The sequence below is a fragment of the Lottia gigantea genome (genome assembly GCF_000327385.1).
Source record: "Lottia gigantea unplaced genomic scaffold LOTGIsca_17, whole genome shotgun sequence".
Taxonomy (NCBI): domain Eukaryota; kingdom Metazoa; phylum Mollusca; class Gastropoda; family Lottiidae; genus Lottia; species Lottia gigantea.
Window position 1 is genome coordinate 692,589 of NW_008708133.1, and position 16,158 is coordinate 708,746.

Below are 16,158 nucleotides of genomic sequence, written 5' to 3' on the forward strand. Positions count from 1 at the left end.
TGTTTTACTCTTCAATATCATAGAAGACATGTTCATTAAGCAACGGTACGATTTTTCACTTCTAACCGTTGCTTGAATAATCCCATATTCTCGTCATTAGACACTGATAACATACCTTGGCAAACCATACGTCATTATTAAGTTTATCCAATCAGTAATCTCGTAACATTTGGTGTAAAAGGATCGTGATTGCAAATGGTGGCCTCCATTGAATTATCCAGAAATGTAGCAGTTACGCACCAACCACCTTTTCGATAATCCATCGATGTGAAACTTGACAGAAAGTTTCAAACACAAACACTTAATGTTCACAAAAAAATTCAGAGCATTGTAAAACTTCCGTCCATCTTATGCAATTTTCAAACTTTTCAGATGGGATTTTTCCGGTAATGGCGAAATTGAAGAGGAGATAATTCATTCGGAGTAGTCGTACTCGCTTTGCCATTTCAAATGTGAATATTCTGTTGTAAAGATTATAGAACATATTCTTTTCATTTTTCTTCTGAAAACTATATAATAGCTGTTTAAAAATTGACACTTTATGACAAAAAATTCGACCGTGAACTTTGAGACTTAGTTATCAGAAAGCAAATTTGTTACTAAAATCTTGTGTCTAGTTATTCAAACATTTTTCCGCGACAATTTGTTTGAAGGAATCTAATTAGTAGAGAAGTAAACTCTCTACCAATCAAAATTAATGACGAAAGAAACGGCTAGATGATCATTATCGTGCAATGTTGCTTAAAGATAGTCTTCCTTATTTATTAGTGTCAAATTAAGCAAACTATTTGATTAATTGGTGTTTCTAATCAATTACCGTGTATTCTTAATCATATCATTATGTTCTTATAATAAAGAGTTTTAACCAATCATAAATGTCCATGTATGTTCATTGTTCAGTGTAAACAAAAAAAAAGACTTTTTGACCTTTCTTGATCGGTCACTCATTGGAATTCTGCTAATAATTCTCTTCTAATTTAGCTAATTATGACATGTGAGACCACCTGATATTTTTCCAAGTCATTAGAATACCTCTATTTTCTATTCATATAAGTATTAGCATTTTCATTTTCAGAAATGAAAATAAGGGAACCCATCTTTAAGGAAAACATGCATAAAAGATAGCTTGTCAGGGAAGTCCACTACCAGCTGTTAAAAATGATAACAAAGTCTAAAGTGACTTTAATGGCAAAACCTTCCATGTGGGTATATAAAAAACGATTAGTATTTTGATGACGATTCTAACAGACAGAACACCACGGGGCGTACTGGAGATTTTTTAAATTAAAATTTGTAATAATCAACAGTCAGAGATTTCTATCGCGTAAATTTTTAGTCTCGTACACAACTTGAAAATAGAATTACCTGTATATGTTTGATTGGTTGGTCAAATTTTATAATGACTTCCCATCCAACTATGTGATGAGTTAAAGTGTAGCAAAACTGGCCTTCAAAATTATTATCCCAGTGTTGCAGAAGCTTCATCTTGACATCCACGTTTTGAGCAAGACTATTAGCGACTAGGGCCAATATAATAGCCGACAACATCTTTAATATTATCTAAATATGAAAATAGATGTGATATATATATATATATATATATATATATATATATATTCAAGTTAATACCGCTGTATTTCGCGAACTTTAACAGAATGAAATACAAATTGGTCTAATGCTTCAGTATTTCTGGATTTCAGGTCTGCTCTTGAAGAACGATCAGCTTAAACTCTAATGCAAGTTTGATCCTGACAGGAGGAATTGTACCATATTTAACAATACATAAGTCATATGAAAAGCATTCATGGAAAAATTAAGCCAAAAAATCACTTAAAATTGGCACACATCACACATAATTTAATAGTAAATGGTTCTTACCTAAAGTTTAGTCGACCAGACAAGAACCTACCCGTTATCTGATTATCGTGAGAATGACTTGTAAAGATAATGTCAAGGCTTTTGGGGAACGTCTATGTCCTTGAATTATTTTTAACCGCAGCGGCCTTCATTATATTTCATGTATTGAACATGACTGTAGGAACAATACAAATTTAACCTCCAGATTACAAATATAATCTCAGTACCCTTAAGTTTGTCTTGTCGAATCAGCTGACTTTCACAACCGGTCCTGCACGGGCTGTTGGAACCATTGTAACCATCACTCCAACGTAACCATGAAAATCACCAGTTTGATTTTGGTCTTGGTATGCTTACTCTTCTGGACACTTGATGCCACTTTTTATTACAGAATGTGTCCTCATTTATCTTGTCATAATAAACCTTATTGATCAGTTCACTCTTTTGAACTGTTAAAATTCAATAAACATATGTTCATAAGTTACCCCACTCAAACTATCAAAATTGTTTTGTGACTTCTTGTTTGTTGTTGAACAGCAATGACACTGGCCGAAAAGACATTATTTGGGGTTGCGTCTGTCCTCACTGCCCAAATGAACATTCAACGTCGAACATATTTATGGTTAATTTTCGGTTTCGTTTTAGTGTCGACTGGCATGATTACCGAGGTGTTTCAAAAAAAAAATTACTGTGCACGTGTAAACGAGACTACTGGTAAAATAGCGGAAATGCAACTTGACCGGTTCAACAAAACGCGAGTTTAAGCACTACACAAAATTCTCGTGCTTTGAAAATGTGGTTGTAACGGGTCAGTGATGTGTATGGTATAAATGATCCGTACAAATGATTTTATTCTGATGTTACAACTCCATAAAGTTGCTTCAGATATAAACGTTACTTTTACGCCTGAAAGGAATCCTGTAAATCAATACAACGAGTTTTAGTTATTATAATATACAATGTACATTTGATTTGCGCTCTCAATGGCTTTTATAAAATGAGATCTCTCAACATTTCAATTAGTGTACTACAAGTCATCAATAAAACAAGGAGCTATGTTCCAAACCAGGAAAGGTTAGAAAGAAATAACCACTTCAAAATACATTAACTCATCGACGTGTGAATAATATTTTCTAATGTTAAAATCCAAACTCAATTGACAAATAATGAGGAATATTAATTCTTTAAAGGTTTCACTATTTGGGTGGTATTTTGACAAATGCCGGTCCTAATGTGTCCCATTTTAAGACAGTTTAATTTTGTTGTTTTAATTTTAATATATCTAATGCTTCGTTACCCTCAATCAGTTAATACATCTAAAGAAAAGTCAATTAACTTAATTTATCTATTTGTCAATTAGTCAAGGTACAACAACTTTAGTAGAAACATCTCACCATTGTTTACCATGTCGTATCTTTAAACCTTCAGATATCTTATTTCTGAATCTTTTGGATATTTTTTTTTCAATATTATTAAAAGCTATCATGGAATTGTCATTGAAAGCCACGTTTTGTGAACTACGGGTGTAAGGCTGTAATTGCGCCCAACATACACGACACACTAAAAAGTTGTAAGTGGGACACCTCAATCTGATTGAAACAATCAAGTACATTCATTTAATGTCATATGAACTGCAACCGTAGTGTTTTTATTGTCTTTTTACCATCTCGTAAACCTAATCATCTGCAAAACGTGGCAGTTTTCTGAGGTTGACTTGTCCGTTTCACGAGGTTGACTTGTCAAAAGATTTATGCTCGTTAGTTTGTAGCTCTTTGGCTTCTCAGGCCTCAGCCTGTTTCTCAAATGAAAAACTAATTAGCCAGTCGCGATTTTCTACTAATGATGACGTCATTTTACCTTCGTGTGACCTTATCTTTTGTGGTTGTAGAAAATCTTTTCTTGACCATACAACACCGGAGGCAAAAGTGTGTAAACTATGACGGGGACTATGTAGGAAAAAAATTCGAACTTTTCCACACGCCCTTACATTGACAGTGAAATGTTTCCTGGTTATTGATGATGAAATGTAATATACCCCAGTTGTTACTATAACAATAGTGTAAACAGTCGTTTAAATCTCGATAAAAACTCGATATATTGGATGTTTGTTCGGCAGAAACAGTCAATTACCTTCGTGCTCTTTCTAAATCAGTGGATTCAAAATATTTGGTTAACAATTATATAATATTGAGTTTCTACCAGAAGAACCTTTTAAGTGAATTGGGCATTTCTTTGATCATTCTTCGTGAAGTTTGATTATGCTGCTAATTACTTTTCACAATTAAAAAGATATTTTAAAATGAAATTCAACATCCTTCTATTAGATTAACAAAATGAAAGAAAGGAGAAACTTAAATATCGGAAAGTGTCAGACAGCTGGTAGTGATACTGAAATCGTGTTATCTTCAAGTTTCTGATAGCAGCATCTTATGTATTAATTATGGAATAATAATATCTTAACCTTGAATATAAATCACCATGAATTCTACGTGTGACAGTTGTAAGACGTATACATTTGAAATAACGAATATCATATTTGTTGTTGTGTACACCTTTTTATTCATTTTTATTTGTGGAGGAAATTTAATGACTATTATTGCGATATGGAAGACAGATGCATTACGATCTGTATCCAATTGTTATGTGGCTCTCTTAGCTTTTTCTGATTTTATAGCTGGACTTTTATTGCCGTATCAAATGCTTTTTGAGTTTCCAGAAGGTCGTAGATTACTGGATACTGTTATGGAACTGTGTTTGTGGCGAAATGTAACATTTTTCGTTTCTGTGAATTTGTCCATTTGTTCAATAGTAGTGATTGCTTTTGACAGAGCTGTATTTATTGGACGTCCATTCTTATATCAAAGGATCGCTACTTACAATCAAGCCGCAATAGTAACATGTATCTGTCTAGCGATAGCTGTTATAGATGGAACTGTTTGTTTGTATGACAATAGATGGGTGCCTAACGGTGAATGTCGGGCTGAATTGGTACTGTCGAAAGAATTCCGACTTTATGGACAAATTGTTCCTGTAATGATTTGTTTTGTTTTAGGTGGTTCGTGTTACGGTTATATTTTCTATGTTGCGAAACAACAGCAGAAATCGCTCCAGAAAGCTCATCATCAGACCATAATAAATGATTTGAAGATTATTAAAGTATTATTTTTAGTTTATGGTATATTTCTAATGTGTTGGCTACCAGTTGTTATCTGTGTTACTATTTCCATTCCAAGCGACTTGCCGTATATTGCCCTTGATATAACTTTACCCATTGCCATTCTTAATTCAGGCATGAATTTTATGGTCTACGCTGTTAAAAATAAAGATTTTCGTAAGGCGTTTAAAGGGATGTTATGCTATTGTTGTAAAAGGAATGAAATAACAAAAATAGCACCTATAAATAGTAAAGTGTAAAACAGCACAGTGAATAATTCTCAAATACGTAGTAAAACAATGAAAACATGTAAGCACGTTTTTGAGACCACGGTATGATTTACTCACGAAAATCCCGCTTCTGTCCCTTTAACAAGATACTTAAGGTGACTTTTAAAAAGAACTTCGAAAGAAATGAAGATGATGATAAACAAATTCTGCAAGATAGGTAATGGTGAACCATGTGTGATTGTTCGAGGAAAGAGAAATATGTTTTCAATGTCAGTGTATTTTCATTGTAGATCTGGTTAAAAATATAATTATAAACATTAACACTTTATTGTTTAATACTTTCTATATTTATTCATGTTTTGTTCTGCATGTATCACTAACTAACTCGGTAGTATGATTGTGCTGTAGGTAAGATGATTTGACCCTTACTTCGTCAAAAGGAAAAAGATGGCATAGTAGCAGCATTTTAAAAGAAGACATTTAGTTCGAATTGGGCATGATTAGCTGGATTTTTTTAATACTTGTTCTTGATTTCGTAAAAATTTCACACGATTGTGGCTCCAGTATTTTGTCCAATTGAAATCTGATTTGTCGAGATTTGAGTCGGAATTATTTTTTTTATTGCGATACCTTTTGTTAGGAAAAAGTACCAATTTAAGCTTTACGATGCAATAGATTTAGTGCATTGCATTTGCAAATTCGAAAATGTATTTTTGTGGTGGTGGATCACAAGTGAGAAACCTTCGAATTGAAGCAAGTATTGTTCTTTCAATCTTAATAATCTTCAGAGGCTTGTTATGCTATGAGAATAACTAAAGACAACGAAAGTGTGTATCTGGGAATATGTCAGAATTATACATAACCACGAGTTCAATTTATTGTGGACACGATAGAGAGTTGTTTTCTAGATGGATTTTGAAGAAACTTGGTGTTAGAGTTTGCAATCACCCAAGGTTGAACCCTATTTGAAACTCCAAAACAATATTTAATAGGAGTTATTGCCATCGTTGTTCAAAACGCGTTCATTTTTTTGTTGAAAATGTGTTGTGGACACGATAGAGAGCTGTTTTCTTGAAAATGTTAGTCTCGAAATATTTCATGTATTGATAGCTCTTGTCAACCGCTGCTATTACAATAGTGGGCATATAGCGATTGGCAATCGCTATCATTTACTAACTGAACTGGATTAGTCTGATAGATGAACTGAAGATGACAATGTAGATTGTTGAAACGTCGTGTGTAATAAAACTAAGGAGTAGTATACCATAAAATTGTGTTCCGTTCTTCAATCTGAATGTGAGGTTTTCAGACAGTATACATTGGAAGCGAAATGTCGATGTTAAATTGACAATTGAGTTCAGTGGTATCATGTCGACCCTCATGAATATATAACAAGATGCTCCTTAATTTCTAAGCAACCCCTTCGACCACCGAAATTCCTGCTTTGCAACAATTATGTCCATGGTAACATGTGCATGCAATTACGCACTTCAGGCCATGTTTATGTTGGAACCCTTGACGCATCGATGTCGGTCATCACAGGACAAAACAATTCTCAGCCCATCTTCCAACCATCTTCATTAGCACTATGAACCACCGATTGATTTATTGCCCTCTTCTACGGAGTATCTGTTCGATATTACGTCCAGCCGTTTTGGAGAGCGACCGATTCAAAATTATCAGTTAACCCCGTCCATATGTTGCCAGTGTGGTCTAACAACCGGACCAACTACATATGAATAAATCCGTGTTTCACTACCGTCACATCGACTGTACAGTACATCAGATACTTTATAGAACTCACTCGCCAATGAAGAAAACGTCTACACCGATAGAGATGCTTTTCCAAGGAATTTGGTAAATAAAACAACCTTATACCGTACCTCGCAAGTTTGGTGGAGATAAATTGTTTTCAAACTATCTGTTAAAAATCTGACACGAACAATACTGTGCTGTAAACAGTGAAGACCGACATCGACGCTCCTTTAAAGATACAGTGCGCTCAATGCTCTTGTCCTAATATGGCCCGAAGAGTGTAAAGCATCAGTTTGCATAGACATGCTTGTTTTATCGCAGAAGGAGTTTTGATGGTCGATTAAGTTGTGTTGTATGTTCGTACCATTGAACTGAATGATATAACGTTGATGATTTCTTTTATCACGAAGAGTTTTCGCCATCGCTATGAGTTGATTTTTCAGTAATCTTGTCCCTTATCACTGCCATATGAATAATAACGGCTCTTCAACTCTATCTGTCGATATCAACATCAAAATACTTCAACAAACTTATCTTTTCATTGAAAAAAACAAACCGATTTTAGCTTAACCTATCTTCATTATCTATTTAAATTCTGCTACTTTTATTCCAGCCTTTCTTCCGGTTGAAGAGCAGTGTGATGTTTTTATGTAAATGTATATGTTTTATGTAAATGTTTTATGTAAATGTTTTATGTAAATGTTTATGTTTTATGTAAATGTATGTATGTTTTATGTAAATGTATACATGTATTTGGTTTATGTAAATGTATATGTTATGTGTATGTGTGTAAATATAGATTAAATTGGGGGAGGGATGACATAGACTACAATAAGCCTGTTTCTCGACCCCTTTCACTAATAAAATAAAATATTGTTTATATGAATAAAAAAATATGAATAATAATAACTGGATTGTGCTCAGTGACCCGGAAAACACGATTTAATATATATGGTATAGCAAGAAATAATGTATGCATTGAAGAAAAATTTTAATCCTCTCATCGACATGACACACGCTCCTGCACCCATCACACACTCTTCACGCTTCTTCACGAAAACTTTACTGATCAACACAATTAAGTGCTTGTCATTGCGCGGACATCATGCAGGTGCCAGGGTGACATTGTATAGTACTCTGGATTACCAATGTTAGTTACATCTATATATTTATTCGCGAATCAATGAGAAAGAAAATATTTGAATTTCGATTTATTCATTGCATTTTACACTGATTAGTCAGGGTAGGATTTAAAGGGATACAGTCCTCTAATAAATCAGTTGAGATGAATAACCTGTACTCAAATTCCAATTGCAGTCGTTAGGAATAGTTTCATTTTTCAATCTTAATGAATGGATTTCTACCGTTCTGAACCTCTGGGCTTATGAAAAGGCGAATGCAGCGTAGGGGAAACTTTGCCAGGACATCGGCACTTTTTTTAGATTTCCAACTATAAAGAAACGATTAATTTGCATAACCTCTAACACCCAGTATTAAAGTAAATAATTGGAATGGAGAACAATGAATTTATGAGACAAAAACAAGGATGTTGTTTTGTATTTCTCATTTCATTTTATGAATAAACAGCGATTAAAGCCTGTAAAATAGGAAGTTGATTCATACTTAATTGCTTTGTCGCATTAGGTGATAACTCCATGAAAGTGATAAATTAATACATGTAATACGTCAATATCGCTTTTAGTATAACATTCCGTAATGAACATTGTTTATAATTTGACCTAGACACGCAAGCATGTAGGTCTAAACATCAGTGACCACAAGATGGATAACATATTCTGATTGGGCATAAAACAGACCAACCTCCTCCCCCACCGAAAAATTGATTGCCCTCACGAAACTGCCGACCCTTTTTACACGCCCACAAATATATTTTGTTCGTATATTGTAATCACCCTGGCGGTCCGTCGGTGCGTTCACATTTGGCTCGTGCTCACTCTACAGGCTACACTTTTTTACGGGTTCTTTTGCTTTTTATTTTGTGGGTCAATGTCATTATGAAAATGATCTCTTTCGATTTGCAAAATGATCTGATAATTTTTCACCAAAATGTCCTTTTCAACTAAGTGTATTCACTCTATTAACCATTTAGTGTTACTTTTGCTCACTCTTCAAGCAACAATCCTTTTTGGACTCTTTTGATTTTATATGCCCACACGTAGTATGGAAGCATATTTTTCATTCTTCCGTCTGTTCACAATTGGCTCATACCCACTGTACAGGCTACAAACAATGATTTGTACTTGCAATCAAAGCTGCTGGTGGGCTTCGCAAGGCTATCTTCACAATTGCAACTAAAAACTTTACGACGGAATCATCGAGTTCCCACGCGTGGGCGAAGTGAAAGAGGCCAAGTGAGTTAACGGGTATCCTGGTATCCAGCTTTATGGACTCAGACCAGCAATTCATTTGCCATATCTCTATGTTAAACACGAAATTCAACACTCGTTGAAGATTTTCCAATATATATGTCGCATAAAAGCTTGAACAATATTTATTGTTTGTCAGATGAGACTAAACTGACGTTTTTAGACACTTCGTTTCAAGGCTTAATCTATTTTAAAGTAAATCATTACCCATGTAGAAATCTAGAATTATATTACAAAATAATGTGATTATCTCCTACTTCTGAAAATCGTAGTGCATAAGATTATTGTGTATTACGTATTTTCAATATTGTATTTAAAATAACCGAGAGTCAATATATTGTCTCCATCTCTCAATGAGACATTTAAATCTTATTTCTTTCCAGATATATAGTGTAAAATGGTGTCTCTGAAATTTAACAAATCCAAGAGAAGACTTGTCAACAACATTGAAACCAATATAAACACTTACCAGCATTATACAACTGTAAGACACGATAGATCAGAAAAACAGCCTGGCTATATGAAGTACAAAATGGATGACTTCTGGAAACAACTTGGAGTATCATTAAATTTCTTTGTTCCCTCCATCTGGTTTACAGGTTGAATCAAGAACATTAATCATACTAAGACACTATTTGCAAAAATCATGTGTTTGGAAACATAGGTCGGCACCATCCTCTCGCTTTGAAAAAATGTATTTCCTTTCTCATCAATAAACTTGATAAAATGTCTTTGAATGTATATAGAATTGCCTATCCTTAGATGATTTAATTATGTTTCCGGAACAGCAAAATGGATTGGAAATCAGGAAAACATGTACGTATGCGTCAAAGGGATGTGTGTTTTGAAAGATGAAATAATGAAATAAGGGTTGCAGACTCAGTTCAGCAAGCGATAATATTAGATCTAGACCATCTACAGTTTGAAACACACGTACTTCTCCATTACTCGAGGAAATCTAACGATTTCCGTGGTACGGAACAATTTTATCGCTCTCTTGACAACTAGTAAAAATCCCATAATAACCCCACCCAGGCTTTCAATCAGTTGTATAAAAGAGGCGTTTTCCGACAAAGGCATACAACTTGTTAATAAAAAACACACAATAAATTAATGAGTTTCATTTCACTGTTTAAAGTCTTTTATTTCTATACATGATGATTACATACACTCTTGTATTCTGTTGGTAAGTTATGGTGTATAGCTAGATGTAGAAGCCCTGAAACAGACGATAATATGGTCATAAATTCGTGATTCTATTCTTTCTAATAATTGAAATTATATTAAATATTTGATCTCAATTTTTTGGTACACTTCATTTATCAGGAGTCAAAATATAAAAAAAAATGCGTTTGGACCTCACCTGCCACAGCGGATTGGAATCCAGCATTGTAATCACAGGCAACCTCATTCTTTGTATAATCCTTTCTGTCATCAGCATAATCATCATTCTTACCAGGACCCCCAACTAGGGCACCGTAAAGAGTATGTGGATTGGGCCCTGGATTTCGTTGTGCTGTCCAACCACATGGTGCTGGAGTCAAGGGACAGGAACTGAAACATAAGTTCAAAATATTAGACAATCATGATATGTCTTAATGTGTCATTATCTCTTCAGGGTATAAATACATAACTGCACTGTCTTCTTCTTGCTCCCCTGTCTAGGACCCGCGGTGGCTCAGTGAGCTAGACGCACGCTATCCTGAAGGTCCAGAGTTCAATCCCGACATAGGTCGAGATAATACCTTCGGATTTTTCAACCCGGTTTCCCCTTGTCATTGAGGTAAGAGCGGCTGACATGGAAAAAGCGTCTAGTTGTTCGGATGGGACAATAAACCGAGGCCCCGTGTGCTAGAGGCTGTATTCATTTCACTGAAATAAAAGTAAAATATTATGTACATTTCAAATGAAGATAACAAATGAAGAAAGAAATAAATATTCTAGAAGTATCTATCCATAATAACCATAGGTTAAATATAATATTTATTAATTATTGGGCAACTGTTAAGTAAATTTGAAATAATGTAAGATGCATTATGTATCATATTTGACAATAGATTAGTGGTGTTGGCCGTACAAAGTTTGGTCTGTTATTGAAACTATTTCTAGAGAACGTGGAATACCTCGCTCTGTGGTGTGGTTTTTCAGGTGGATTTTTGCCAAACCCAACAACATAGCTTCTACCAGCGTCACCCAAAGCATAGTTGATTTGACTTAAAGCCCATTTTCTATACAAGTCAGAATTTATGCCATGGTCAGCTGCCATCAGTGCAATCAAAGCAGTATTAGCTGAAATCGAGATAAATTAGTAAATTCCTAGGGACTTATGTTTCGATAACTAAGGATAAGGTTGTTAAAGATGGGTCTCCTTAGTTTTAGTGTCAAATTAAGCAAACTTTTTGATTAATTGGTGTTTCTAATGAATTCTCTTATATTCTTAATCATATTATTATGTTCTTATTGCATATAATTAAGGGTTTTTACCAAACATGAATGTCCATGTATTTACAGTCTGGATAAACAAAAAAGGGACTTACCTTTCTTGAGCGGTTAGTAATGGGAATTCTGCTGGTATTTCTCTTTTTATTTAGATAATTTTGGATTAATTATGGACATGTGAGACAAACTGGTATTTTTCAAAGTCATTAGAACACCTCTACTTTCTATTCATAAAAGAATTGGCCTTTTTATTTTCATAAATGAAAATAAAGGAAACCCATCTTTTTATAGGGTTGAAAAATGATCATTTTAGCAGGGTAGCAATTTACATTCTCTTTTATAAAAAAAATATGACGCTGCAGAACGTGTCAAATTTACCTGCATATCTTAATGCACCCCATTCCAATCTGAATGCTAGGCATTTAGGAGTATATTTCAATTTTCCACCAGGCAACCATGCATTGAAAGTATCAATGAGATCTTTTTTATATGTATCCTTCTTTGTAATCTCATAAAACAACATCTGAAGTGACAAGAATGCGCTTATATCATTATTGCATGTATTTCTTGCTGTTAAAAACTTTAAAAAAAACTCCTAGTCTAATTCAAATCAGACCTAACATGCGTTCGTATTTTATTAGTTTCGTTTCGAATGTTTTATTAGCCATTAGCTTTGTACGTAACCACCGAAAGGAAAAGAATAAAATACGAACGTTAGACTGAAAAACTCAAAACAGGCGCAGAACCATTCTTTACCTTAAAGTGATCACATCTGCCCGTTTTGTCTATGATTGCATTGTTAAATTCTTGGTTCAGTAGTTTAACATGACATTAAACTTGTCTTGTTGTTTATTGTATGAAACAGACTGGTTGTCGTTATCAAAACTTACATTGTTCCCAGCAGTTTTTTCATCCCAAGAAAAACCCCAAGCTGCACCAGATTCGTGATGTTTCTCAGCTTCAGCCAAATACGATTTGTCACCGGTAGCTTTGTACAGCCATAAAGCTCCCCAGGTCAATTCATCTGTAACGTTACTGGATCTAAGAATAAATGAATCTATGAAAACCATTTCGCACGTGAACATATTATACAACCTGATATAAACAAACTGCCGTAATGTTTCATTAAAATCGAAACGTTAAGAAAGTAATATTCTTTTCTGTTTCTCAGAAATGCTGACACTTAATTATTTCTATTTAATATATAGTTGGTCGTCTGGAATAGGCTTCGTAGGACTCAAGTACCACCAACTATTCAGCTCATCGTGTATGATCCAGCATTCCATGTCTTCTTCTTTGATAGTGGACTTTGTCTTATGGAATGCCAGTTGGCTTATTAGTCAACATCTGAAGATGGTTATATTTGATAAAACAAACCTACTTGTAATAAGCTGCAGCAGCATGAACACTGACACTGTATTTATCATTACTCTTCTTAGCAAACTGATACACTGACTTGCCTTGTGTCAATAGTTTATGGGAATAAGCACTGTCTGCAATTATAAAAACAGTATTAAAACTAGACCGGCAACTGAGAAGACAAAAAGTTGGCGATATGACACTGTTACCTTTTCGAGGAGTAAATTCCGTCCAGCCTAAAATTTTTGAAAATATTCTTAAACCAAACTTACCCTTTGTTTTAAAAGCAATAGATCCAGCAGCTAATGCTGCAGCTGTTTCCATGGCTACATCAGCTCCACCGTGCGATGTATCTATTTTAAATGCCGGTCTGTTACCTGACATACGTTCAGGGCTCGTCCATGAAGCATGGTCAGTATGGCCGTCACCAACCTGCAAAATTAAAGCTATCTTGAAATCATGATACACATAAAGGTTTGTCATAATGTACAATTATGGGGTTTCATGGGGATTTTAGAATTAAATGTTATGAAGATAATATTTACCTGTACATAAAGTTCATTCGATTTTGTGTGACATTTTAAAAGATAGTCCAATGGCCATTTAATAGAATCATACATATGATTTAATTGACCAGTTTTCTCATAAGCATCTTTCCATTGAATCAATCCCCATGTCAATACAGTCGTACTCCAAGCCATAGGAAAATTAAACTTTACATTGTCCCCAGCTGAAAATATATGCAAAGTCCATAAATGCTACCATAACATTTGGTTTAAATATAAAAACGTTCCCCAATCGAATATGCATCATTCATAGTGACGAAAGCGAAGAAGTATAATATGAAGGAACAGATGAAAAATCGAGATGTTAGAGTTTGTGGTGTAGAAAAGTGCTAATGATGACATTTCTTTAAAAAAAAGTTCTAAGATAACCTTAAAGAAAAGGAGTGACTTACCATCATACCACCCACCAGTTAAATCTTCACCATTTGATCCTTTATCACTTAAAGCCGAATCTCCTCTCCATGGTATTCTGTTATTAGCTGGTAGTTTACCAGATCTTTGGGCTTCATAGAATAATATCGACTTCTCCAACACCTCTGCGTAGTTATATTTAGTTGCTTTTCCTGCAAAGAAATATACCAGAATATTCAAAAGAGTACTACACACCTGTTACAATATAAGCAAACCTTTTGCCAATTGCTTACTTATTTCTATGTATCTCATGTTATTTTCGATGGTATTTATAAACAGCACGATTCAGCAGTAATGCTTTAACCTGAGACTAGAGTAAAGAAAATAGGGCTTACCTCCTACATCCGGTACACTGGGTACTTGCTGGTTATCTCCAGTTAAATCTTTGAGTATCGCTGTTCCAGATGGTTTACCACCGTTGCACATTTCACCCATAAATCGGATACAATGTTCAACTCCTGCTTTATGAAGACCTCGGGACTCTTTATTGACAATCGTATATTTAGTGGCGCAATCAGGATGTTTTCCAACCCATTCGGCATCCCACTGCTGAAAATATTGAAAACTTACATCTTAACAATATTTTTTAGCCTGTTTCTTAAGTTCAGCCCAAGAAATGAATATAATATACATAATTAATTATACGTGTATACTCTTTCTGGCGGGTCACATAAGCTTGATTCCAAAATATTTTTGAGAATCGTTACGAAATGTTCATTTATAGAATTCTGAATTTCTATAATACAGTAGATAGGTAAGCATAATTCTTTCTCTTTTGGTATCAGCTTTTGTCTTGTCTGTTGTTTGCTATAACTGAGACAATAAAATGACGATTCTGGCTAATAAAGATTTATGAATCATTACCCGTAAATTCTTTATTCCATGATCAAAATTGATGAAGATTTCATAACCAATTAAATCTGACGTGGGATGGTAACAAAAGTTTCCTTCGAACTTTTGTCCATATTGTTTAACTAATTTAAATTTGGATGTCAGATCGGCTGTCAAAGAGTCAGAAACCAACAACGTCAGTAAAAAGGCCCACATGACCACTATTTACTCTGAAAAAAAAAACATTATATATGTAATATATCACCCTACTACACCATTCTTTGATGAATAGTTCAGTAAGTAAAGTAAGTCAGGATTGGTAGCATTTTGTATGTTTGTTTTTTGTATTCATATTGTTTCTTATCGGTAATTATATAAATTAGATAAAATAACGTAAATGATATTGAATATTTAATACAGAAACTGCTACTATTATTCAGAAGACTACTAAGAAGCTAAAACTGTTTCTTAATATACACCCCTATAAAACGGTTCGTGTCTTACCTACGTATATTCAGTATGGTAGTACCAGGGGCTTTTCGACACACATAGAAGAACACCTTTGTTTTATAGCCATAGATAAGAAAATACAGATGGTTTTAAGTTTCGACCGGTTCTTATCTCTGTCTATGATTATCTTTATGTAATGATATTATTCACTCTAAGATTGTAATCACAAAATTTCTGTATACACGTAAAATGAAACCGAATTAAAACCCATCGATAGTAGGCTAGTGTGTGTTAGGAGGAGTTATATATTTTTAAAGCCGACTTATGTAAGTTAGTAATCAATGGTGTGAACACCACAGCCCTTGGTAAAACAGCGGTTAGACTTACAGAAGTAAGATTCAACTATCCTCGCTTTTGAAAAAAAGTGACTTTAATGGATCAATCAACCCTCTACGATCGTTTTAAACCAAAGAAAACATCACTCCCTTGGTTCACTTGGTTAAATGATGTGCAGAACTATAAACAGAGTGGATTATACTTGTTCCTCAGTGGTTTAGTTATTGTACGATCTGGAGTTGTCCTCCACGTTTTCTAGTTGTAAAGGAAATATCCAGAAAAAACCTGTATCATGTCCACTTTGTCTCTATAGGATGTCCCATCTCATTGATTTCTGCCATTCCTCTCACAGTTCTTTCTAACAGATTGTTTTCTACTTTCTT

The 16,158-nt window shown here is 34.3% G+C and overlaps 3 protein-coding genes across 3 annotated transcripts in view; 1 reads left to right on the forward strand and 2 right to left on the reverse strand.

Moving 5' to 3' along the window:
- The window catches only part of LOTGIDRAFT_158430 (hypothetical protein), a gene marked incomplete at both ends in the record, with an annotated part of 8,421 nt that extends 6,873 nt beyond the window's left edge, over window positions 1–1,548 (reverse strand). Inside the window, one exon of the mRNA XM_009051588.1 lies at window positions 1,366–1,548. Within this exon, the coding sequence (XP_009049836.1) occupies window positions 1,366–1,548 (183 nt within the window). The remainder of the gene's footprint in view (window positions 1–1,365) is intronic.
- Window positions 1,549–4,335: 2,787 nt separating this feature from the next.
- Window positions 4,336–5,271, forward strand: LOTGIDRAFT_158431 (hypothetical protein; the record flags this gene model as incomplete). The annotated part of the gene is made up of 1 exon (XM_009051589.1): window positions 4,336–5,271. One exon carries the CDS (start codon window positions 4,336–4,338, stop codon window positions 5,269–5,271), a length of 936 nt encoding a protein of 311 aa, XP_009049837.1.
- A 5,434-nt stretch (window positions 5,272–10,705) lies between these two features.
- LOTGIDRAFT_113640 (hypothetical protein) lies at window positions 10,706–14,296 on the reverse strand (the record flags this gene model as incomplete). Its single annotated transcript, XM_009051590.1, has 8 exons — window positions 10,706–10,937; window positions 11,507–11,672; window positions 12,201–12,345; window positions 12,713–12,863; window positions 13,204–13,315; window positions 13,454–13,613; window positions 13,727–13,911; window positions 14,140–14,296. Coding segments are annotated over 8 exons (1,308 nt in total), but the record flags the coding sequence as incomplete, so codon positions are not given.
- Window positions 14,297–16,158: the final 1,862 nt, after the last annotated feature.